General features: G+C 40.7%; 1 protein-coding gene across 1 annotated transcript in view; it reads left to right on the top strand.

Moving 5' to 3' along the window:
- CSMD2 (CUB and Sushi multiple domains 2) overlaps positions 1-24,338 on the top strand; it is a 948,969-nt gene that overhangs the window by 788,390 nt on the left and 136,241 nt on the right. Inside the window, exons 29-30 of the mRNA XM_066586981.1 lie at positions 471-658; positions 22,851-23,045. Of these exons, the coding sequence (XP_066443078.1) occupies positions 471-658; positions 22,851-23,045 (383 nt within the window). The remainder of the gene's footprint in view (positions 1-470; positions 659-22,850; positions 23,046-24,338) is intronic.

Genomic DNA, 24,338 nt, shown 5'->3' with positions numbered 1-24,338 from the left:
TTATTGGTTTGCTGCCACTAGATGTAGGGGCTTCTTCACATGACCATATGTGAGCAAGTATTTGTGCAAGCAAAATCTGCATGCACAAAACACATTGCATAGAACCCATCGATTTCAATGGGCTCATTCTCATGGGTATGCTTTGTTAACCTAAAATCGGAATTTCCTTTTCGATGAGAATGCACATAATCATTAAAACTAGGATAGAGAAGGCAGAAAGATGCTTGAATGTGTCCATTCTCCTTAGTTCCAGGATATGGTGGAGTGTAAAAAAGTTCATACAATCGAAGGTTTAAAAAGTTGCTTTGGTTGCCTTCCTTTTCTCTCCACTGTAAATGGGTTTTCTAACAAGTTGTTAGCAAGAGGTTTTACTCTTTGGCCACCTTCCATTTGTTGAGAAAGCATAAAACTGCACAGCAATCTGCTTTTGTCATTATTTTCACCATTTCTCTCTGTGTCTTTTATTCCAGCTTTAATCTTGAGCCTGGTTATGATTTTCTGCACATCTATGATGGTCCGGACTCACTGAGCCCACTAATAGGAAGTTTTTATGGCTCTCAGCTTCCTGACAGGATAGAGAGCAGCAGCCACAATCTGTTCATCGCATTTCGCAGTGATGCTTCTGTGAGCAGCGGGGGTTTTGTCATTGAATACACAGGTATTATTGAACATTTCAATGGGAAGTACATGTAACAAAGAAGACTGGATTATTTGTACAATTAAAGGCTTTGTAGCAATGTTACTTATATATGTGTGGCAACAAACCTACCTAGTCATCGAATGTAAGGCAAGGCTTACACGACCATATACTCACTGCTTATTACCCGTGCAAAATCCCATAGACTTTAATTGAGCCATATGCACACAAAAAATATTGCAACATGTTCTATCTCGGTGCATATTATGTGCGCATGCATGCAAAGATAGTGCATGGGGATTGGCACACAGTAAGTACGCATGGCATTGCATACATGATGCATGCTCGCACACCAGAAATACGCAAGCGGCCCTCCGGCAAACACAGTCATGTGGACCCGGCCTAAGTCACTAAATTGTCACCTTGTGTTAAAGACTTTAAAGTGGTTGTCCAGTTGTAAACTATTGACAGCCTATCATTGTGAGTTTCTTATGTGTGATCCCAACTGATCTCCTGTTTCTGGGTTGTGCACTGGGCTGATTTCTGCATGAAACAGACAGCTCTTTTCCCACAACACTGGCCAAGCTTAGTTTTGCAGCAAAGTTCCCATTCATTTCAGTGCCTACAATACCCAGCCTGGCCACTACAGTGTGAACAGAGCTGTCTGTTCATGCAGAAATCAGGTAAGTGCACAAGAGCACCGATCCTGCAAACAGCTGATCGATGGTGGGGCCTGGTGACAGACCCCCACCAAGCTACTATTGATTGTCTTGAGAGTAGGCCATCAAGAGTTTACAAATGGACAACTGATCTAATATTTTAAGTTATTTCAGATTCTAATCTAATACAGTTGCTCTTTATGGACTACACACTATGAACTAGAATGGAGGGTTACCTACAGTGTCTTTCTGCCTGGATAATACGGCCTGTTTATATACTACAATACATCAGTGTTTCTCAACTTTTCCAAGCCTAGTACTTCCTACACTTTTCTATACTCCTGAAGCAGTGGAAACAAACATAAACCTTGAGAAACTGAGACTAGAGTGGTCTTCTTTCACACATTAAACCCTATGGTTCTAGTTCCATACTAGGGTTCCACCACAATGCCATTTTCAACATTTGAGATGGAACCTGAAGATGGAAACCCACAGCATGTGCACAGACTCAGTGCTAATGCAATCTACTCCTTCTCTTCTACTGCTTTGTCCATGTAACTCTTTAGTTCTAGAAGTTCTGTAGTTGTTCCGTATAATATATTCATTAACCATGAGAATGAATATCACTATAGGTTGTTCTGAGACAGGTAAGTGCTGCAGTATATGGAATTCTAGAAGACATGATACAAGAGTAATTGTTTTAAAATAAACCACAGGGTTATCAGAAGAGAACAATGCTGTGTCTAAAACTGCGATCTATAAGGCCTCCTGGATAGCTGTAATTGTAAATGATTGAATGTTTTTCAATATCAGTACAAACAGAATGAAGTACTTTGCGCTCAGCGAGTTACCAGTAATTATAATGAACTGAATTGACAAAATTAGTGCATATATTGTGCTGCTAGTTGTTTTGGCCAAACATACAAACCTTATTTCTTATTAGCAGTTGCCTTGTATATACAGCATTTGTCTCACTGCTGTGCCAATTATATATACACCGTCATGCCGAAAGTCATGGGGCAGAAATTAATATTGTGTAGGACCGTTCTAGCCCAACAAAGTGCAGCAACCTGAAGTGCCATCAATTCCACAAATGGCCAGAAGATGACTGGAGGAATGTTGAGCCATGCAATCTGAATAACCACTCACAGCTCCATGGTATTTGTAGCTGCAGGAACTGGGGTACAAGTGGACTTCTCCACTCCATCCCCTAAATGCTCGATCGGGCTCATGTAGGACAAATGTGCAAGCCACACCATCCTTAGGAACTCTGCAGAATGCTCTTTAAACCAGTTCTGGACAACGGGGACCCAATGACACACTGTATTATTTTCAGCTTCTTCATACAACCATATTGGAACAATTTACAAGAGATCTTTAATAGAGATGAGCGAGCGTACTCGCTAAGGCAAAATACTCGAGCGAGTAGTGCCTTATGCGAGTACCTGCCCGCTCATCTCTAAAGATTTGGGTGCTGGCGAGGAGGAACGGGGGGAGATCTCTCTCTCACCCCCCCCCCCCCACCCCCCCACCCCCACTCCCCCTTGCTCACTCCCGCAACTCACCGCTCTCCCCCGCCGGCACCCGAATCTTTATAGACGAGCGGGTAGGTACTCCATAAGGCACTACTCGCTCAAGTAGTTTGCCTTAGCGAGTACGCTCGCTCATCTCTAATCTTTAACATGCTAATTTTACATGCTCCAAAATGTACCAAAAAATGCACTGTGACGAAACTCCCGAATGACACCATTCCCTGTCATCAGTAAATCAGACAACACTTTGGTTTCACATTAACAAGGATTCTGCTTGTTTCCATTATATTTGGAGTATAGAATAATGTTATCAAGTACACTATTCTATACTCCAAATATTATGAAAACCAATGGAATCCTTGTCAAATGGACACCAAAGTGATGCTCCTTTAATTATTACTGCTGTGTGCTCCTCCGGCAGTAGTGAACAATGGTAATGTGGCACAATGTGCTCGACGGCTGGGATACTTTAGTTTGTGGCACACAGGGCTGACCACTGCTTATTACCTGTCAATGACAGCAACCACCCTTGTGTACGATGAACCACAGCCGTAGGCCCTGTATGTATTCATGGGAGATTGACCCATCAGAAAGTTTCCCAGTGCAACATATGGCTAATCCACCCCTACTTCCATCATTCATGAATTTCTACAATAGCATAGCTATGCTCTGTGTTTCTTAGCTCAGAAACGACTAGATTCTTTCTTTTCAAGAGAAAATAATATACAAAAATTACATATTATTTAAACCTGGGTTTCATTATGAACATTTAAAAAAAAGATCAGCTGGGGCTCCAGAATATCACTTCTGTTGTAATGTTGGTGGGAAAATGTACCTGTATTCACACTTCTGCCACTTCCTGAGCTCTTTCTTGACAATGAATCAGTCTATGGAGAATTTTCTGTCTATTAAGGGCTTAAACATACGGGCACATGCGCTAATACGCTCAATGCTACGGAGCGTGTTAGCACATGAACTAGTGATTTTTATATTGACTGTTCACACTTCGTGCTACTGTGTGCAAGTTTGAAACAAAAAAGCGGGACGATAGGTCCTGCCCTATCTCATTGCATACAGAAAAACTACATGCGAGAAAGGTAGGGCAAGTCCTATCTTTTCTTGCACATAATGTTAATCTGCGAGAATCCCACTAGTAAAAACGAAACAATTGAAATCAATGGTTTTGTCCCGTTTGGCGGTCGTAATTTTCACGAACGCAAAACAGGACAAAATCATGCTTGTCTGAAAAAGTCCTAATTTCCATTTATTTTTGCTGCAGATTTGCCCTGCTGCAATGTCTATATAGAGATTACAGGAAGGAAGTGTTTCTCTCCAATATGGCCGTCCCCAGAAAGCAATACAACATAAAAACATTATAAACACATTATTTCTCTTCTATAGACTTTCATCTAATTAACCCTTTCCAATCCACTGTCTGATGTCTAAAGACATTCTGATTGAAGGCTGTACAGCTCCGATGTCGGAAGACGTCCGGCAGGGTATTCTTACTGTATATTACTGACCGCTCTGTTGTCGTGGGCCTCTCCAGCATGTCCCATACTGCAGTACTGGCTTTAGCCAGCAGATGGTGCCATTGTATAATGACAGAAGGAGAAAGCCCCCTAGGAAACTCTGAATAGAAAATTGAATTGCAAAGGGTTAAAGCAGCTAAAATAAAATCAATTCCATTGTAGGGCATCTACCTGCTTGAAAAATAAGACTTTGGATTTGTGTACAACTATGTACATAAAGATAGATTTACATTGTGCTATGCTATTCTTACTGTACCTTCCTTGCAGCCAGGTACATTTTTTTTCTACTTTTTTAATTTTATGTACAATAATGCATAAACTAGAAATGGCGTTTTTATTCCCCCAAAATGTTATTTTATCTGCATGCATCAGCTTATAGTCAAGAACAATTAATAATTCTAATTGAATATAAATTGCGCTCGAACTACATGCAGCAGATGAACACAACCCCATTATCAAGAACAATCATATGCAGGTATAGCAATGCTTAGAATAGATACAGTTATCAGGTATGGCACACAATTGCATATCTTGCTTTGCAGTTGACTCCACTATCTGCTCCCATTAGCAATGCTCTTCATGTAGAGATAACATTTCTTTGTCACAGTTGAATTATATAGTACTATAGTTAGAAGGCACAAAGGAAAAAAATCCACTTCCATATTATTCATACCTGGGAACCATATAATAATTCTATAGAGCAACATTTCATAGAACAGTAAGAGTCTGTAATATATACTGCAATCACAGGACAAGCGGCATGAAAACTAGCCAGAAACATAGCTTAAATATGTTATTTGGTTCTGGTCAGTTTATAATAAGGCACAATGGAAATCAGAATAGTAGCCCTGTGCCAGACCAGTGAGGCATGCACCCTGTTAGTCAGAAGCAGAATAAGTTGGGGCAATTTCGTTTTGCTGCTCTCAGATATGCTTAGTTTATATTCTTACCAATCATATGGATAAGATAAAGAATAATTGAAAGAAATCATAATGACACAGAGTAATAATTAAAAGCAATGCTTGCAGAACTGCTGAACTGTTTGTTCCAACTAAGACATAGTTTGAGAGTCAAAAACAGTCTTTTTTAAAATTTTGATTACCGTATATACTCGAGTATTAGCCGACCCGAGTATAAGCCGAGTCATTAAGTTTTACCACAAAAAACTGGGAAAACTTATTAACTCGAGTATAAGCCGAGCTATACTCGAGTATATACTATAGTAAAAAAACAAAAACGTCCATACTCACCTCCCAGCCGGCATCTGTGTCTGTGCAGCAACCTGCGTGAATTCTCCTTGCTGTCATCCCCTCTGTTATCTCTGTCAGTGCTGTGTAAGTAAGTGCTGCGATTGGATTAAGCGCCAGCCAATCATAGCTGGCGCAAGATCCAATCACAGCACTTGCTTACACAGCGCTGATGGTGGGGGATGTGAAAGCCAAGCCAGGGAGATGACAGCGGGGAGAATTCTAAAGCAGCTTGCGATTGGCTGTAAATGATCGAGTTCTGGCTGTGATTGGCTGGCGCTAGATCCAATCACAGAGTTGACGGCGGGGGATGACAGAGCGGAGCAGAGAGGGCAGCGGGGGATGACAGCAGGGAGACTTCCAATAGCTTGCCGCATCGTTTCCAGGAACACAGGAATTCAAGCAGCTTGCCGTACCACCGCCAGGGACACAGATGCCGTCTGGGAGATGAGTATGAAGGGCTTTTTTTTTTTTTTTTATTATTTTTAACCCTTCCCTGACTCAAGTATAAGCCGAAAAAATGTGCTGAAAAACTAGGCTTGTACTCAAGTATATATGGTAAATGCATTGTAGTTGGGCAAGTTACCATCAAGTGAAAGATGTGACAAGCAGATGAAAGCAGATATGTTTGTTTTTTACGTGATTATTGATCCATTGATAAATGCAATATTGTCATGAATGACTTTTTAAGGAGATTGTTTGGTTTAAACAAATATTTAAAGGCATGCTAATATTAATATTATTAGAATGAGAATCTTAATGAATAAAGGAGAGTTTTTTAACTGGAATGCCTATAGCTCGGAATAAAGAACGCCTCTCCCTCCAGAGTACCGCACATCCATGATGAACGGCTTCTTTTGACGAGCGCATGCACAAATATGCTCGCTGCTATGGAGCTTATTTGCGCATGAACCATTTAAACTTGACTTTAAACTTTTACCGTTTAAATTTGATTTTCAAAACGCAAAACGTTCCGAAAACACGGTTGTCTGATTTCATTTTTAATTGTGTAATGCTTTTTTCTCCTGGGATGGCATTGCAAGAGAATTCAACACAGGTGACCATGTATCCCTGCAGATTACAGCTCAGTTTAATTAAGGCAGCCAACTTTCTGAAGTAAATGAAGAGATTGTCACATTTTAGACCTTTTCACAGGTGTTGCCACAAACTGTCAAAAGTGAATGTGTATTTATAACAAATAGTTGATCCTAATTCTTCACAGCATGACACTGCATGACAGTCTTTATACCAACTTTTCACTAATAGACAAGGTTCCCAAGCCAATGCCACTTCTATGACATCTAAGTAATCTATCAGGGCATGTGGACACATTTTGTCTTATCAGGGCTGGCACTAACTAGGTCCCTCAAGTTACAATGGTCTCAGGATATAATATTTTCAACATTCAATGGTCTTTACGGGTCTACTGTAAGGGTGCATTGGGACACAAAGATGATTGCTCAAAAGATGGCTTTTGAGTGATCATTTTGCATAAAACTATTACTTGGTACTAATGCCTACTAGTACCAATTAGTAGTATGTGAGCCACTGGGAGCTGTATTCAGGGAACAGACCACCCGCTGTTCTCTGAATAAATTCCCTTTGTTCTGCCAGCGGGGCTGACAGCTGAGACAATGTAATCAGCTGTTATCAGCGCTCCCCGGGCAGAACACAGCATGCGGTCCTTGTAATCAGCTCTTCTGCTGAATGATGGGTTTCATGCCGAACTGAAGTTCATCGTTCGGCAGAAAACTGAAAGATGGGCACATTTACATGCAACAATTATCACTCAAAAGATGGCTTTTGAGTAAATTTTGAGCGATAATTGTTGTGTCTAAATGAGCCTTAACTTGAAACTAGATTTAACATACAATGTCACAGACAGACTGGGTCTTCGGCACATGCACTTTGCTGGACAATCTAGATAATTAGCATGAGCATTTCACTGGTAAAACCCCTGTATTACTGAAGTACGTGCTTTGATTGGAGGTTTAGTAGCGCCTCTCTACAGTACAGAGCAGTACTACATGTCCTATACTACTTTTTACCTGTGTCAGGATGAGATGCTCATTTGGAAACTAGGTGCAGATGGCTCTATTTTATGTTTTTGGTACACTGACTGTGCTGTACAGGACCCTGAAGAATCTCCTCTACATAGAAAGTGATTTACAGCTTCTAGCAGTACATTCCAATCTGTATATGTAAGGACTTGCTTTATCATTATTACTTATCTGCATAATATTTTTTCATTTTCTTTTCTATTACTTTTGTTTGCCATTTTAGGGCTTAAAATCCAATTAAGAGTTTTCCATAGAGTTTTGATTCCAACATACAACAGTTTTGACATACAATGGTCATCCCAGAACCAATTAATATTGTATGTTAATAAACCACTGTATTTTTTATATTTTATTACAGTCACCCAACTTTGTTGTGGTTTTAGTGCTTATTGCCAATCGCCATTCAAAAACTTTTTGTAAAACAGAGTTCTGATTCGAGGTTGATCTTTCCTATCACCCAAGCCTTCCTTACTCTGGTAATCCTTGGGTAGGTATAGAGAAAGTAGTGTTTGGTCCAATCCATGCAAGTAAGGGATTCTTCAGACAACCATGATTTTGTCCCGTTTTGCGGCCATGAAAATCACAACCCTAAAATGGGACGAAATGAAAATCCTTGATTTCAATGGTTTTGTTTTTATTAGCAGGATTCTCACACATTAATACTACTTGTAAGAAAAGATAGGACTTGCCCTGGGGGCAAGGAAAGCCTATACTATGTAGGGGTATAGCACCAAGGATAGAGAACAAAAGATTCTTTATGCCTGCCCATTGAGGAGTAGAATGCCTAAGGAGATGAAGCTACACAAGAGCATGCATAACTAGATGAACTATTGAGAAGGACAAAAAAAATAGAAGTATAACAAAGTACAGAATCAAAAAGTAACAACCACATGACTAATGTTTGATATAGTACTAAATCTAGCTGCAAATGAAGTGATAAGTACTCAGTGATACACGAAAGACGTAGATCTCAGCAGCACTGGATAGAAGCGGACATGAAAACATATGAATGAAATATATAGTCTGCAGTTCAAACAATACAAAGGTGTAATAAAGTAACGCACGCAAACATATGAAGCAATTGTTAGCTACTGTCACTTTGTAACTAAATAAAATGTATGAAAACATTGTGACCGCTCAGCCGCTGTTCCCTTGTAAGGCCCTGTGAGAGACGTCAAACATTGTAACATCCTGGGAGAGACGCCAAATCTTGCAATGGTCCTGGTAGGGAACACCAAAGGTGGGGGTGGTTTTACAGGGAAATGAACCACTGGACTTGTGTTTGGCTGGAGGCCTAGTTCTTGTCATGGTGTACCTGAGTGGTAACACGAGAGGGAATGTTTGTGGATATATATATATATATATATATATATATATATATATATTTCCACATGTCATGACACCACCGTTCCCACACTGTTATTCCATACAGCGGAGAAATAAACACAGAGACTTGTGTATCGTACCTCGGGACCTCAGGAACGATTGAGACCTGGTAAACTTTACAATTACAAGTATCATTCATGGCTGCAGTTACAGGCAAAAGCTCAAAGGTTGAGAGGAAAAATACACAGTAACAATACGACCCTATAGTCGATGTTATCTTTATGTCACTGGGCCTGGACATTAAGTATACTCCGGAGGAGGTAAAAGACAGGAATCACTTCACATACTCTCTGGCAAGAAAATTACTTAAGGAAGGCTTAGCCTAAATACTCTCTGGCACTGAAATTACTTAAAGAGATGGCTTAGCCTATATGCACCCCCCACATTCTCCGCATGGGTGTCACAATCACATACCTCTGTGTGGTGATCCTAATTGCGGATGGCCACACAGGAAAAATGAATGCCTGTAGTGTGAACGGGTACCTGGTTTAGTGGACTGGGGTTTGTTGCGCTCTCTCTCTGGACGGGACTCACTCCTTTATCATCCACTCTTCATGCTGCTACGGGTAGTCGTTCCTCTTCCTCCATCTTCACCAACATGGAAGCTAAAGGTGCTTCCATGCGGCTCTGTGTTATTCCCCGGAGCAGGTAAGATGGAACCCTTCTCCAACACAGATTGAAGAAGACCCCTCCCCGCTCTCAGACACTCACTTTTATCACCTCACTTGTACCACATGACACAGTAGGATAGATACATTCAGCAGCAGAGCTTACAGGCAATGATTTTAGGGGAGTTAACCCTTCAGACGCTGCAGCTGTGCAACACACATACAGAAATTTGAAATGACAGTTTTGCACAGCGCATCCACATAAGACAACATGTATGACAATTATGGAGGGGACCAGGATGTTGTTCTGGGACACTACACCCTCTCTTTTTATCACTACATTTTTTTCTTATTAATTTCTCCATTATTATTATTATTATTATTCAACAGGTTTCACTTACAGTGTCTATATAACATGAGCACATGTCCTCTGCTCAGTACATAGACTTCTGCACACATGGCAAGCATTTATCTAATGTCTCCAGTTAGATGCCAAAGCTTTCCCAACCCTAATAATATGTTACATGATGAAAGAAAATGATGACTATGAATATATGTTTCTTTTATGGGAGATATAGTTGGTCACAAGTCTTCTTGTTTAGAGGACTCTCAGCTGATAGTTTACCCTATGATCAGCTGAAATGCTGATCATAGGGTATTCCACTGTTAAAACTGCCAGCCATTAGCTGTAATCTGAATGCAAGAACATGCTGCACAATTCTGTGAAAAAGAAAACACACCTGAACTTCATTAGGCTACATAGTCTTTTAAATCAGGGTGCGGGGTGTCGTGCGTGCATATGAACATGACCTGCATGTGCAAAAAAGTACAATTCTATGCGCAGACACGCACACAAATAAACCTAGTTTATCCTAAACCTAGTTTAGGCTTGTCAAAAAAAAGGAACAAAAGGCCCTATATTAGTCAATGTGGCAAGGCACACTTCAGTTTTTTTACGGACACACAGATCACATGAAAATACTCATGGCATACACTATTCTGGTGTGATTTTTGACAAGACTCACCCGTTTAAGGCAATGTGGATGTAAAAAAAACAGACGGGCTCCATGTGCTATGCTGCTTTGATACCAAAAAAGAAAGAAAAGTTTCAACCCAGGAAGTAACGTCAGTGAAACATGGTGCAGCCCGAAAGAAGCACAACCACATGAACTCTGGCCCAGCACTGGAAGTGTTCCAGAGCCTATTAGCGTCACTGCAGCATCACTGCACCCAGCAGCCATACCCAGGAGCGTCATTGCTTGGTGTAGGAGAGGCCATTACTCCCAAATATGAAAAAAAAAGGATTCAATGTTGGAGAAGATCTGCCAGAATCTATTTCCAGAAGAATGGGGGAGTAGCACACCTACAGATAGGATGATGCTTGGTAAGTGCTACCATAAATATGGCCCTATGTGTGGCAATTTAAAACAGTTATATCTTTTTTCAGTCAGTTGTTGCATAATTTAATTTATATTCATGTTTATTTTTTATAGTTGATGATGTACAGAAAAGGTGGTATAGTTTCAGGGACCAATTTCTTCGTGATTTGTCAAGAGTGGCTCTGCTGGGCCGTGGAATAGGCCATACTTGTACACTCAGCACCATATGTTCCTGCGTCATCTTTTGGAATTGCAGCTGTAAGTTGTTACTGTTTTCTTTAAATTATTTATTCCTCACTTGAAAAAAAATCATTGTATTTTTATTTTTGTTATGGCATACTCGTCATTTTTCAGTTTTTTTCTGGACGAGTTATATTTTTCAGTAGTAGTGTTGTACATCCCATGTAATGCATTAAAAACTGCACAGTTAAACGGAGTCTGTTGTAATGGTAAAAACTGGGTTAAAGGGGTTGTCTCGCGGCAGCAAGTGGGGTTATACACTTCTGTATGGCCATATTAATGCACTTTGTAATATACATCGTGCATTAATTATGAGCCATACAGAAGTTATTCACTTACCTGCTCCGTTGCTAGCGTCCCCGTCGCCATGGTTCCGTCTAATTTCGGTGTCTTCTTGCCTTTTTAGACGCGCTTGCGCAGATCCGTCTTCTCCCTTCTTCTCCCTTCGGCTCCGCTCGGCAGCATCGGCATTTTGGCTCCGCCCCCTTGTACGCATCATTGCGTAGCTCCGCCCCATGATGTGTGCCGGTTCCAGCCTCCTGATTGGCTACGTGATGATGCGTACAAGGGGGCGGAGCCAAAATGCCGATGCTGCCGAGCGGAGCCGAAGGGAGAAGAAGGGAGAAGACGGATCTGCACAAGCGCGTCTAAAAAGGCAAGAAGACACCGAAATTAGACGGAACCATGGCGACGGGGACGCTAGCAACGGAGCAGGTAAGTGAATAACTTCTGTATGGCTCATATTTAATGCACGATGTATATTACAAAGTGCATTAATATGGCCATACAGAAGTGTATAGACCCACTTGATTTCGCGAGACAACCCCTTTAACCCTTTCCAATCCACTGTCTGACCTCTGAAGACATTATGATTTAAGGCTGTACAGCTCCGATGTTGGAAGACATCCGTCGGGGTTCTCTTACTGTATATTGCCAGCCTCTCTGCTGTCGGAGCCTATCCAACGTGTCACCTCATGCAGTACTGGCTTTAGCCAGCAGATAGCGCTGTTGTATAACAGCAGAAAAAGAGTAAGCCCCCTAGGAAAACCAGGATACAAATTGGATTGGAAAGGGTTAATTCTCCATTTTAATATGGGTGTTTAGTCTTTTCATCATTCATGTTTTGCCATAAATAATATGAGATTGTAATAAATGGGACTTTTGTAGAATTAGCAAGAACAGGTATGTTTTTTCATTTTTTCTTTATATTGTTGGATGTGTCACTTATGAAAATAGGGAGTTATTTTAATTATATTATTGGTAACATTTTATAAATAATCATAAAATTTGTATCTTTGGCAGCCTGTCAGCTGTCTAGCAGCTGCCTTGTATGAATCTGCATCATCTCCTGAGTAAGCTCCATACATTGACATCCAACATCCACTGAGTGCATATGGTAGGTGTCGGTAAGCATTTTAAATATTATGTGAAATCTAAAACAACATTTAATTCCAGCTTCTAATGCACTTAAAAATAACCACATTACAGCTCCGTGGGCTTGAATAAATAAATATCTACCTGTATTGTGTACGGGACCAAATAAGTAAAAGGATTCAGGAAAGATGTTTTTTATGTTACAAAAAACTTTTAATTCAAAATCTTTGTATCCATAGCACGGAGGACACCATGGACAATACTGAGGAGAACAGCTTGAATGTTGACTAGTTGACAAACCCACCATCCACATTTACATACACTGCAGGGGCCAATCCAGATGTGTTATTAGATCAACCTGGCACGCCTGAACCTCCCATGTCTGCCACTGTCACATCCAAACCAGCTGATGACACATCTGCTGAGAAAAACCTGCCAATAGAAAGAAAAGGGTGACTTTGCTGCTGCCCAATTGCATTCACAGGTCCTCCAGAATCTCAGTAGAAATGAAGAGTAAGATGTTGAGCATGCCTTTGGGAGAAGCCAGGGGCCCTACCTCAGAAAAACACTGGACTGGCTGTGGATATGTACCCATGCAAGCATACTCACCTGTATTGAGTCTGGCAGTCCATCCAATAATGCTGAATGCTTCTAGGTACTTGAATGGTGGCATGTTAGTGGCCATGCTGTAGCACTTGGCTACATGACCATCCTTTCTCCTGCCCCAGCTATTCCAGCTTCTCCATTGCATTCTTATAATGGTATCCATGACCAAATCCAACATATGACCTTTCAACTATTCTCTCTCCTTTTTCCCAGTATAATGGTGTCCATGACCAAATCCAACATATGACCTTTCAACTATTCTCTCTCCTTTTTCCCAGTATATGCCACATTATGAGGGCTCCCAATTTTAAACGGGACCCTCATCTTCATAATTTAGACCTCCCACTACTGGGCCATATAGTGTGCCACCCCTATATGCCCCTTCCTTCTATGGTTCACAGCAACTATCACAGCAGGTCTCTGAACAGTCTGACACCACCTCAGGAGGACCTGGGCCTTCGTCCTTATCTTCCATTTTTTTCATCTGTGGTTCTCTTTTTCACCCCCAAAAATGTGTTAATTTTAGTTTCTCCTTGTGCTTTATTTTACTGTTGTACAGCTTTTATTTTATTGTTGAAAGAATAAAAAAAGTAAAAAATTGAAATATGACTGTTCTGTGTTATTTTGTGAGTGTGCATGGGGAAAAGGGGTGCAATGTTATATAAAATGGACCATACACCAAACAAACAATGCAATAAATGAATTTTTAGCAAAACTAAGACAAAATAATACACTTAGAAACAAAATATGAACAGAAATTAACTGTTTCCCTGAGTATAGTCCTGCTGCCATGGAGTAGTTTCCTCAGGGGACAGGAAATCGTATTGCATAGAAGTCCCTGACTTGCAGGATAGATGATCCAGGTTTGGTTAGTGGTGCCTGGTCCATCATAGGCAGTAGGCAGTTCTTCTTCCATATTTAAGGCACTCTCATAAATCAAGATATAGCTATGTAAGATAACATAAGCTCTGATGACTAAGCTCACATCGGCTAGCTCCATCTGCCTAATGCTGGGGAAAACTACACATTCTACAAATCTGTGTGCCATAGTGTGCTGATAATTAAAAATGTGCTTTCTGTCATCCAAGAGACTTCATAGGAAGAGGGCAAATCTCTCATCTGTAACGATGACATATAACGTAAGTAAACCAGATGATTCGGGGTTGTGGAACTCCAAATTGGTTGTGGAGAAGCTGACAACCCATTCTGCAAGCCCTGAAGATGTGAGCATCTGCAGTGTTCCCATAGTAACTACAAGTTTGTAATTCTAGACATCAGGTTCTATCAGGCAAGGCCAACAGCACTTGAAAAAAAATAGTTTTTAATTGTAGACCCTGAGGGCAGCAGCTTTCCATTCAGTGCCTCAGTGCATTTTGAAAATTGTGTAGATCAAAGGAAGCCATCAACAATATCCAGTCATTGTCACTCCATTGGCTCCTGCATTAGAGGTGGTCCCAAATGGCATTGCAATTTGCCAACAGTCTTCCCAACTGTTATCTTCTCTACCAGGAATTCAAATATACAATTAGGCAGATCCACTTTCGTCTTCTGTTTACATTAAATACTTCTGGACATGTAGCAGAAGGAATTACATTTTTCTGGATGCTGCTGTAGGTCCTCAAACAATGTACAAAAGTGGTCCTTCATGACCCATTGTAAAAAAGATTGGATAAATCCAATATCTACTCTTTCAGCATTTTGGGGGGTTTCCCCAAATTTTCTAGAGATCAGCCAGGCCAATAGAATACAGTCTCTTGGTGTTCAGGACAAAGTAGTCATGTTCAGAATCAAAACTATGTTCTACCCACAATGCTTTGGAGGTTAAGAAGTATCTGCAGGCACAGACTGGCCAACCGGGGAGCTGGTGATTTTCCCTGGTGGGATCTTGAGCCAGGAGTGGACCATTCCCCCTGCACTGGTGACATAACGCACATTGGAGTCATTGCACCATACCTCCCCTTGGCCTCTCTATGTGCTGACCAGCTCTGCCATGTTGAACAACAGGATGGCTGCTTGTTAATACAGACAATGTTCTCCCTGTTTTCCTGCTGTGCAGAGCATATGACCACCAGGTTCATGTCCTGTATCCCCTCCCTCTGCTGCCTTGCGATTACATCAACCCACCTTGGCTTGTAACTTGCTACAAGAAGGCAGTTAAGTAGTTGGACCAGTCAGAAGGATGACGGGGGGATGGCTGCAGACACTACTAGAGAAAATGGGGAAATATAGAATGTCTGGGTAGACTCCTCTACAGCTGATCTGGTCACCTCTACATATCCTACAAACTTCAAGGAAAGTCTCTGTAATGTGTGTGCAGGATGTTAGAGGCTGCTTCAGCCAATCACAGAGCTCAGTGGTCAATCGCTAAGCATTATCACTGACTGCAGCAGCCTGTACACAGTACATCACATAGAAGACCCAGAGCTGCCAATGGGGGACTTGCAAGTTGTTGGAAAAGGTGAGTATAAGCTCTTTATGATCTTTGTTATCAATGTGGGATTTCGCACATAGACTGAAGTCTGTATGAAAAGAATTACAGCATGTCCTAGAGTAGGGTATCCTATGTATGGGGTTCTATGAATATCGGGCAGCTCAAGGGTAGTGATGTTCACTTTCTCAAACAGTACATGGCCATGGCTGTGTGAATAAGCCCTAAGGGTTGTGAGCAGTGTCTACATTCTGCTGTTATTTAAAATTTTTGTGAGATTTATTAGATATTTGAGCAATGTAGAAGAAAAACTGTGCTTCAGAATATCACAAACTTTCCAAGTTAGGTCAATCATAATTGAAAACTAAAACTGAATATGGGTTTTTATGTTATAAATGGAAGGAGTGCCTTGTGTATCCCAGTCCAACAATGAGTATTTATGTGCTCATGTAACCTTTTATAGAAGTGTTTAAGGTGGGTTGGGACTAATTTGTGTTTTTTTTGTGGATATGAAAAATGGATGACATACAGAAGTCAAAAAATGAACAGACCGACCACATAGGGATGGCACACAGTAATGCACATGGATGGAAAAACATCCTTTATTGGAGACACAACAAGGATGAGTTTTTCTATGCTCGTGTGTCACTAGTCCTACATAGTTCCTATTGAACAATAGTTGGTCCATGTAATACATGGTAGTGTCTGGTTCTCTAGAGGAAGACACTCTTTGATGCTCCTCTCCATTCTGGATAATTGGGTGACTCTTTTTGTTTGAGGGATCTCCAATTTGTATTAACTCGGAATTCACTAATATGCTGAGAGGTGGCAATTACTTGATTCTGGGATTCTTGTTACTGACTTAATTTACTTATCCATCAAAAGTTAGACATTACAAAATTACAACTTTTCTGTTTGGTCAACAGTTGCTCAAATATGGAGTTGAGTATTTAGTTAATAGAGCACCAGATGGAGTAGTGCATATAAACACGGTCATAATCACTGGGATTGCATGGCTATCTTCTATTTTATTCATCATTATCCGCATACAGTAACTAAGACTGGATATAAAAAACATCATTACCACAGTTTCTGCTTTCAATCCAATACATATTTTTCTGATTACCCTAGTGCTTTCCTTATATATGAATTAGACTATGTTCATGCTGACACCAAATCTTTCATTTTTGATTGATGCACAATGGGTATGTTTTTAACAGAAGCCTAATGGACCCTAACAAATGCAATCACTAGTAAACCCAATGGAAAGAGAAAAACACAGAGAAATCCCCAGTGTGAACTGAGCCTTAGAATACTAACTTTTATAGCCATGTATGGCATGAAACTAAGTGAGACATCTAGAAATAATTTCTCACAGCATAGTTTTTCTCCTTATGAAAAGCAGCATTAAGAAGAGCCGATAGCACAGACATGGCTGTCACCAGCCTGACACACAGTTTAGACATGCTTCATCAGTGCAATCTGACATCTCATCAAGTCTTGGTAATAAGTTTGTGTATTTACTGAATCAAAACTAAGTGAAATATTCATGCAAACAAATCAATGAGAAAATGACATGGAAAACACATATAAATACCAGTGGGCAGTCCGGTCTATTAATTTCACTTGAGATTAAGTTGGGTTTCTTTTTGGGCTCATAGCATTTATTATAATCAGCACAGAAAGGTTAATATCATGTTCAGTCTTTGACCTAATGGCTTTTATCCCTGTTAACCAGGTATCATGAATGTTTCATTTTTAGTTGTAAAATTCAAATTCGAAGCTCCAATTTCAAATATTGATTTAATTGAAAGGAGTGGACTTAAATTCAGCAAAGGGCAGGCTGTAATGATCACTATTCCAAAATGTGCGCACCAAAAAGAGCTTGCCATATGAATTATTTACCATACTTGCTAGGAATAAAAAAATTGCATTTTAATAAGTTTGGGCTTTAAAATCATATTCATGAGCAATTCGTGGAACATAGAAAAACAAAAGCAGATACATTATATAGTGTGCAGTATCTCCAGTTTGGAGGTAACTATCCAAGATAATAGGAATATCGTTGTAAGCAATTCCATCCTAAAATTCTAGTTTTTCCTGTTTGTCATTCATACGATAACATAGGCAAATTAAATACCCTTGTTTACACCAGTCTGCAGTATGGTTATTGGACTGTCAAAGTGATCTATAGCCTGTTGATGGGTTGTCATAAAACCATTGGCTTCAGTGATGTCTGGTGTCATGGCCTCTGTTTGCATCAGGAGTGATTTATCTTATGACAATATATTTGGTTATTACACATAATACAACTAATTAATATTTTAGCCAACGTACCTTTAAATGGGGTAATACTCTTTAACCTTACCATGCAGAACAAATCTGTTGCATATTCCAACTAAGTAATTAGGATTATAATAGATGGTACAGCTTTACTGCCAGGTTACAATTTAAAATAATATTTTGAACATCCTGGTATTATTTGGCATTAAGTAATGTATTTGTTAGCATTTTTCTGTTGCAATCAGAATTATTTAATGCTCCAATAGTATTTCAGGAAAACTCACAATATATGCATGTGCACGGGCATATTGGTAAAATGCTGCAGGTCTTCCAGCAGCATTTTACTGGTGTTTGCAAATACTGGCTCTGCCGGCAGAGACTGTGTATGGCTGCGAATGTACTGCGTATGCCTGTGCATCATACGCACACGGTCATGCACAGTGTGACTATTTTTTTTTTTCATTTTCCCGCTCTGTTTCATAGCCGGGTTGCATATGAAATTGCCGCCCAGATGCAATGTATTGCGTGTGAACTGCGTTTGCATATGCTGCCTATACAAAAGTATAGGGCTCACGCTGCGTGGTATGCCTAGGAATAGGGAATGCTGCATGCAGTTTCTACTCGCCAGTGTGCATGGATCAATGATAGTTAGAGCTGAGTGAACGTGCTCGTTTAGAGCAATTACTCGATTGAGCATCGCTTTTTTTGAGTAACTGCCTAATCGGGCGAAAAGATTCGGGGGGCGTCGGTGGTGAGCGGGGGGTTGCAGTGGGGAGTAGGGGGGAAGAGTGAGAGAGAGAGCTCCCCCCTGTTCCCCCTGCTAACCCCCGCTCCACCCCGCCGCCCCCCGAATCTTTTACTTGAAAAAAGCGATGCTCGATCGAGTAATTGTCCTAAACGAGCACGTTCGCTCATCTCTAATGATAGTCCATTCACTTAAATTTGCCTCAACTCACTGTGTATTATGCATCTGTGCATTGCACGTATAATACATGGTGAAAAAATGCCTGTGGACATGAGCCCTAAGACTGTAAGTGATGGCAATCTGACATTTAAGCACCAATTCATTTCTTCCTTACAATGATCATTTTGTCATCGGAGCATCTATTGCCTTCTTAAGAACTCGCAGAATAAATACACAATTGAGTAACAGCATTTTCTGGATAAGGACACCCTTGCCATCAATATAATCAGTATGAGCTTTACATCTCCAGTGCCTGGAGATACAAAATGCTTGGTGCCTTCAGCCTCCTATTTCAGCGTATTTGGCGCCATGTGCTGTTGATGTTAATTCATAGGCAGCAATCGGTCCAATTATAGGCTATTAGGCTATGCACATTGCCTTTTAGCAATGCAGATAGATGGTCCGCGTGAAAAAACGCATCACATGTCGTATTCCTGTCCATATCACAGATAAGAATTAGGACCTGTTAATGCATGTCTATGAGCACACATGGGCAAGTGTACGTGTGCGTCCGATGCAACGCTCCAGCATCTCAGCTGCAAGTGATACACATGGCAAGTGTGTACCTCGCCTTAAATAAAGAGGTTAACCTGTACTTTCAGTGGTCATATTCCCAAATAAAACAGTATTTATATGCCAAATAGTGCCTATATAGAAGTGTAGTGTACAGAAGTTCATGTATGAAAGTTTCTGGAAGGTTCTGTAGTCTCGTGCTTATGTGTATTGTCAGTATCGTTTATGTTGCATGAAAATGAAGTGTATTGCCTAGCTGCAGCACTGAATGGGTTACTGTCTGGGTTATGTTTGAAAATGTAACTTTTGTAAGTCATGTGACCTGGTGATATAAATTTGTTTGCAAGGTGCATGATTTGGGGCTTTTTGAGCTTTTTAGCTTTTGGGGGTTGTGTCTCCTTGGAGTGCTGCCCGCATGCAGTTACCTTCAACCTGCATGTGGTCAGCACTCCAACAGAATAGCAACAGAATGTGGTGAAGATGGAAGAGAAAGAAAGGTAGCCTAGAAGTTTTTCCCTAGGACTCCTACCCTGAAGTGTGTCTGAAGTGTGAAGTCCACCGTGCAGTATTCAAGGCCTGCAAGACGTGTGAGTGACCGGTAGAGAGTTCGTGTTCTCTTATGGAGTATCCTGTCCAGGAGCGGTGCTGCACAGATAACTTGGACTGTGGGCCTAGTGTCAGCCTGTGTTTCCCTCCCTGTCCTCATTATAGTTTCTACCTGCACGGGTATGTTTACTACAGTCATTTTCATCTAAAATCTTGTAATTGATGCTAGTATTTTCAAGTAAAGTTCCCATTGTCAACTGTTCCTGGCAATGGCGTGTTTTCACTATTCCCTATGTGTGTGAACTTTATTACATCTGCTGCTTCACCACGAAGGGACGAACAGTGGTGTCACCCGTGACAACCACAGAATCAAGTAAGCAGCCAATCCACTTTAATAGCCTGCCCTCGGCCCCTGAGACTCGTTCTCCGGTTGCTCTCTGGGTGGGATACGGTAGTACAACCTTGACAAGCCGCTACCTAATTCTTGCCATCTCCTAGGCCAAGACCCGCTCCTCGGGCACTCCAGTAGTGACAACGATTCTGCTCATACATCAAACAGTCCTGTGCCCCATACCATAGTGCCAGTCTTAGTGTCCAAACAATAGTGCTGAAAGGTCTTGCATAAAATGGTTCCTAAGTACAATTTTGAACTTTTCAGCAACAATACCTTCTAAGAAATGATTGTGTAGCATTAAAAATAATTTCAATGTCAAATCTAAGAATTAAAAACCTGCATTCAAACCAATTAACAGGAGAAGTGAATGGGAGATAATTCCAGGGTGAGGATTTTGCGCTGTTGGAGGTGGTCCATTGTGTGTGTTGAAAGCTCTGTCATACTTCAGTGAAACACTTTAATGTCTGAATGGACTTGTTTCTTGCCATGCTTTATGGCTGCCTCCACATGAGCTGCATTGTGTTTTCGAGAGCTTTTGAGGTGCAAGGCTTTTATTGATGTACAGTCGTTATTATCAGATGTTAATGATGCTTAATGATTTGAGAAGCTTAGTGATAATATTCTATGGTGTTATGCAGGGCCATGAATATTGAATCTATCTGCATTGCGGTTTCTCTCATTCCTTTCCTGATGTCACTAAGAAGTTACATATCAGGGTCAGTCCGGTGACTTCTGTCGGCTTAAAATGCATGCCATTAGATAATCCCAAATGATATCTCCTGGGGACATCTGTTGAATCTTTAAATTCTTAGCTCTGCAGAGAGAATGTCAGTGAAGCAGATCATTGTACTTTAATGTATCTTTTCTGGATACTTATAACTTATAATATTAGATCTGATTGTCTACTTCCTCACTATGAGTCTTTCTGGATGTCAATAATTCAACACAGCTGAAACTTCAAAGTGTGTTCTTTTCTCTGTTTCATAGAAGGCTATTTCATGGGTCATTTGCAACAAATATTCTCAGTCAGCAATCCCCACAACTACCTTGTTGTGCCCCAAGAGAGGGTGTTCTACAATCCATTGTCTAAAGAAGACAACCATATTAAGCCCTTAAGCCCGCGGATCTTTTTTTTTTCTTTTTCATTTTTTACTTCCCAACTTTAAAAAAATAATAACTCTTCTATTTATCCGTCAACATAGCTGTATGAGGGCTTGGTTTTTGCCGAACAAGTTGTATTTTTCAATAGTACTATATAATGTAACATACAATGTATTGAAAAACTCTTAAAAATTCTTAAAAGTGGAGTGAAATGACTTTGAAAAAAGCACAATTTTGCCATCTTTGGGGGGCCTTGTTTCTACGGCCAATTTTTCATTGGCTCATTTTTTGTGGGACGTCCTGTAGTTTCCATTGATACAATGTTGGAGTACATATGACTTTTTGATCATTTTTTATTACATTTTTTTCTTGGAGAGGGGTTGACCAAAAAAACTCAATTTTGGCTTTGTGCATTTTTTTTCTGACGATGTTGAATAGTAAATAATGCATAACTCTGATAGATTGGACTTTTATGGACGCAGCGATTCCAATTATGTTTTTGAATTTTTTTGTTTAGTTTTTTATCATAAAAATGGCAAAAGGATTTTTTAAAACATTTATTACCTTTTATTTTTTTTAATAATTAATAGGGATGAGGGAGTATACTCGCTAAGGCACTACTCGCTCGAGTAATGTGCCTTAGCCGAGTATCTCCCCGCTCGTCCCTAAAGATTCGGGAGTCGCCCCAGCTGACAGGTGAGTTCCGGCGGGGAGCAGGGGAGAGCGGGCGGGAGAGAGGGAGAGAGATCTCCCCTCCGTTCCTCCCTGCTCTCCCCCGCAGCTCCCCGCCCCGTGGTGGCACCCGAATCTTTCGGGACGAGCGGGGAGATACTCGGCTAAGGCACATTACTCGAGCGAGTAGTGCCGTAGCGAGTATACTCGCTCATCCCTAATAATTAATAAAACTTTTTGTAACTGGTTTTTACATTATTTTTTAGTCCCTATAGGGGACATGAACTTGTGATGGTTTGATTGCTCCTGCTATATGATGTAATACCATAGGCCAGAGGCATGACATGAAAGACAATCTGCAATGGCATCGCTAGTGGCTTTCAGAAGGCCCCGGGATGCCATGGCAACCGAACAACACCCTGCAATCTCATCAGGACCCCAGAATTCCAATCGGGGAATTTAAATGCCGCTATCAGAAGTAATGGTGGGAGTGCTGATCGCAGCTGTGGCTGGTGAGTCTTAGCTGTAATAAACAGCCGATCATATGGAGTGGGATCGGCTCCCAATCCCCCTCCATTCAAACCCCGAAGGTCCGTGACGTAACTGTACGTCATGGAGTGTTAAGGATTTAAAAAATTTAGGTTATCTATTGTGTCCATTCTTAAAATATATGTTTTCTTATCTTGCAGAAAATCCCAGAGAGTCCTGTTTTGACCCAGGAGCAATAAAAAATGGCACTCGTGTTGGAAGTGACTTAAAACTTGGTTCCACTATAACATATTATTGTGACAGTGGCTATGAGGTCGATGGAGCATCTACTCTCACCTGTGTGATGGGTGGAGATGGAAAACCAGTCTGGAACTTCCCGCGTCCTACATGTATAGGTAATCATTTATCCTTATTTTATACTATACTTATTTATTTTTATTTTACTACTAATTTTTCTGGTAGTGTGTTGATATAAATGACGACACACCTCGCACAAAAATGTAAGTAAACAAACAGGTAAATATGTTCTTCTTCACAACGTCTGGTAATTATGAAGAAATGGACCCATTTTATCCTTTTACAGCCTGTCTGCAAACCTACAATTATAGAAAAGATGAAGATGATTTTTAAAAATAAAACATTTGTGTTAATCAAATGCATGAATAATTTATATAATCCCATGTGGTACTCCATTAATTATCTAACTACATCTTTAATGTTAATGTGCTGTCCTCAGGTATAGAGATACTTTCTTCAGGCCTTTGTGGAAAGAATTGTATTTTCAGATTTTTTTTTTTCTGAGAAACTGATCATTTTGAAATCAGAGAAGGGTGATATTATCATTTTGAGTTAAAGGGGTTTTCTAAGTTAATTGAAAAAAATAAACAGATGTCCATGATAAAAGTTAATGAAAGAGCCTATACACACTGTCCTGGACCCCCGTAGCTCCGGTGCTACCTCTCCTGTTGAAATTGGAAATTCTTGGAAAGCAATTGCACCACAAACTTGATTTTGATGCAACAACACTGAAGAATTTTATTGCATTTCACAAGGGTTACGTACAACAAGACTTCACAGGTAGCGACATTTTGGACCTATAGTCCTTCTTCAGGCTGAAAAAAGGAGAAGAGAATCCAAAGCAGAAAATGAATCAAGATGGTCAGGAAGGGATCCTTATGAGAATTCAATTGTAGCAGACATCCCGCAGTGAAGAAATCCTGACCGGATGCCTGTTACCATTGAATTCTCTTAAGAATCACTTTCATGACCATCTTGATTGTTTAATTTTCTTCTTTGGATTCTCTTCTCCTTTTGTGGGCTGAAGGACTATAGGTCCAAAATGTAACTACCTGTGAAGCCTTGTGGAAATGAAATAAAATTGTTGTTATATCAAAATAAAGTCTGTGGTACTGTTACTTTTCAAAAATGTCTTGACTAGAGATGAGAGAACGTACTTCTTTAGGGCGATTTCGCAATTAAGCACCGCTTTTTTCGAGTAACTGACTACTCGGGCGAAAAGATTCGGGGGGCGCCGGGGGGCGGGGGGTAGCAGAGGGGAACAGGGGGAGCTCTCTCTCCCCCCCCCCCACTCCCCTCTGCAACCCCCCGCTCACCCCGGCGCCCCCCGAATCTTTACACCCGAGTAGTCAGTTACTCGAAAAAAGCGCTGCTCGATTGCGAAATCGCCC

This window comes from Eleutherodactylus coqui, chromosome 1 (assembly GCF_035609145.1).
Source record: "Eleutherodactylus coqui strain aEleCoq1 chromosome 1, aEleCoq1.hap1, whole genome shotgun sequence".
Classification (NCBI taxonomy): Eukaryota; Metazoa; Chordata; class Amphibia; order Anura; family Eleutherodactylidae; genus Eleutherodactylus; species Eleutherodactylus coqui.
This window is presented reverse-complemented; position numbering and strand designations above follow the sequence as displayed.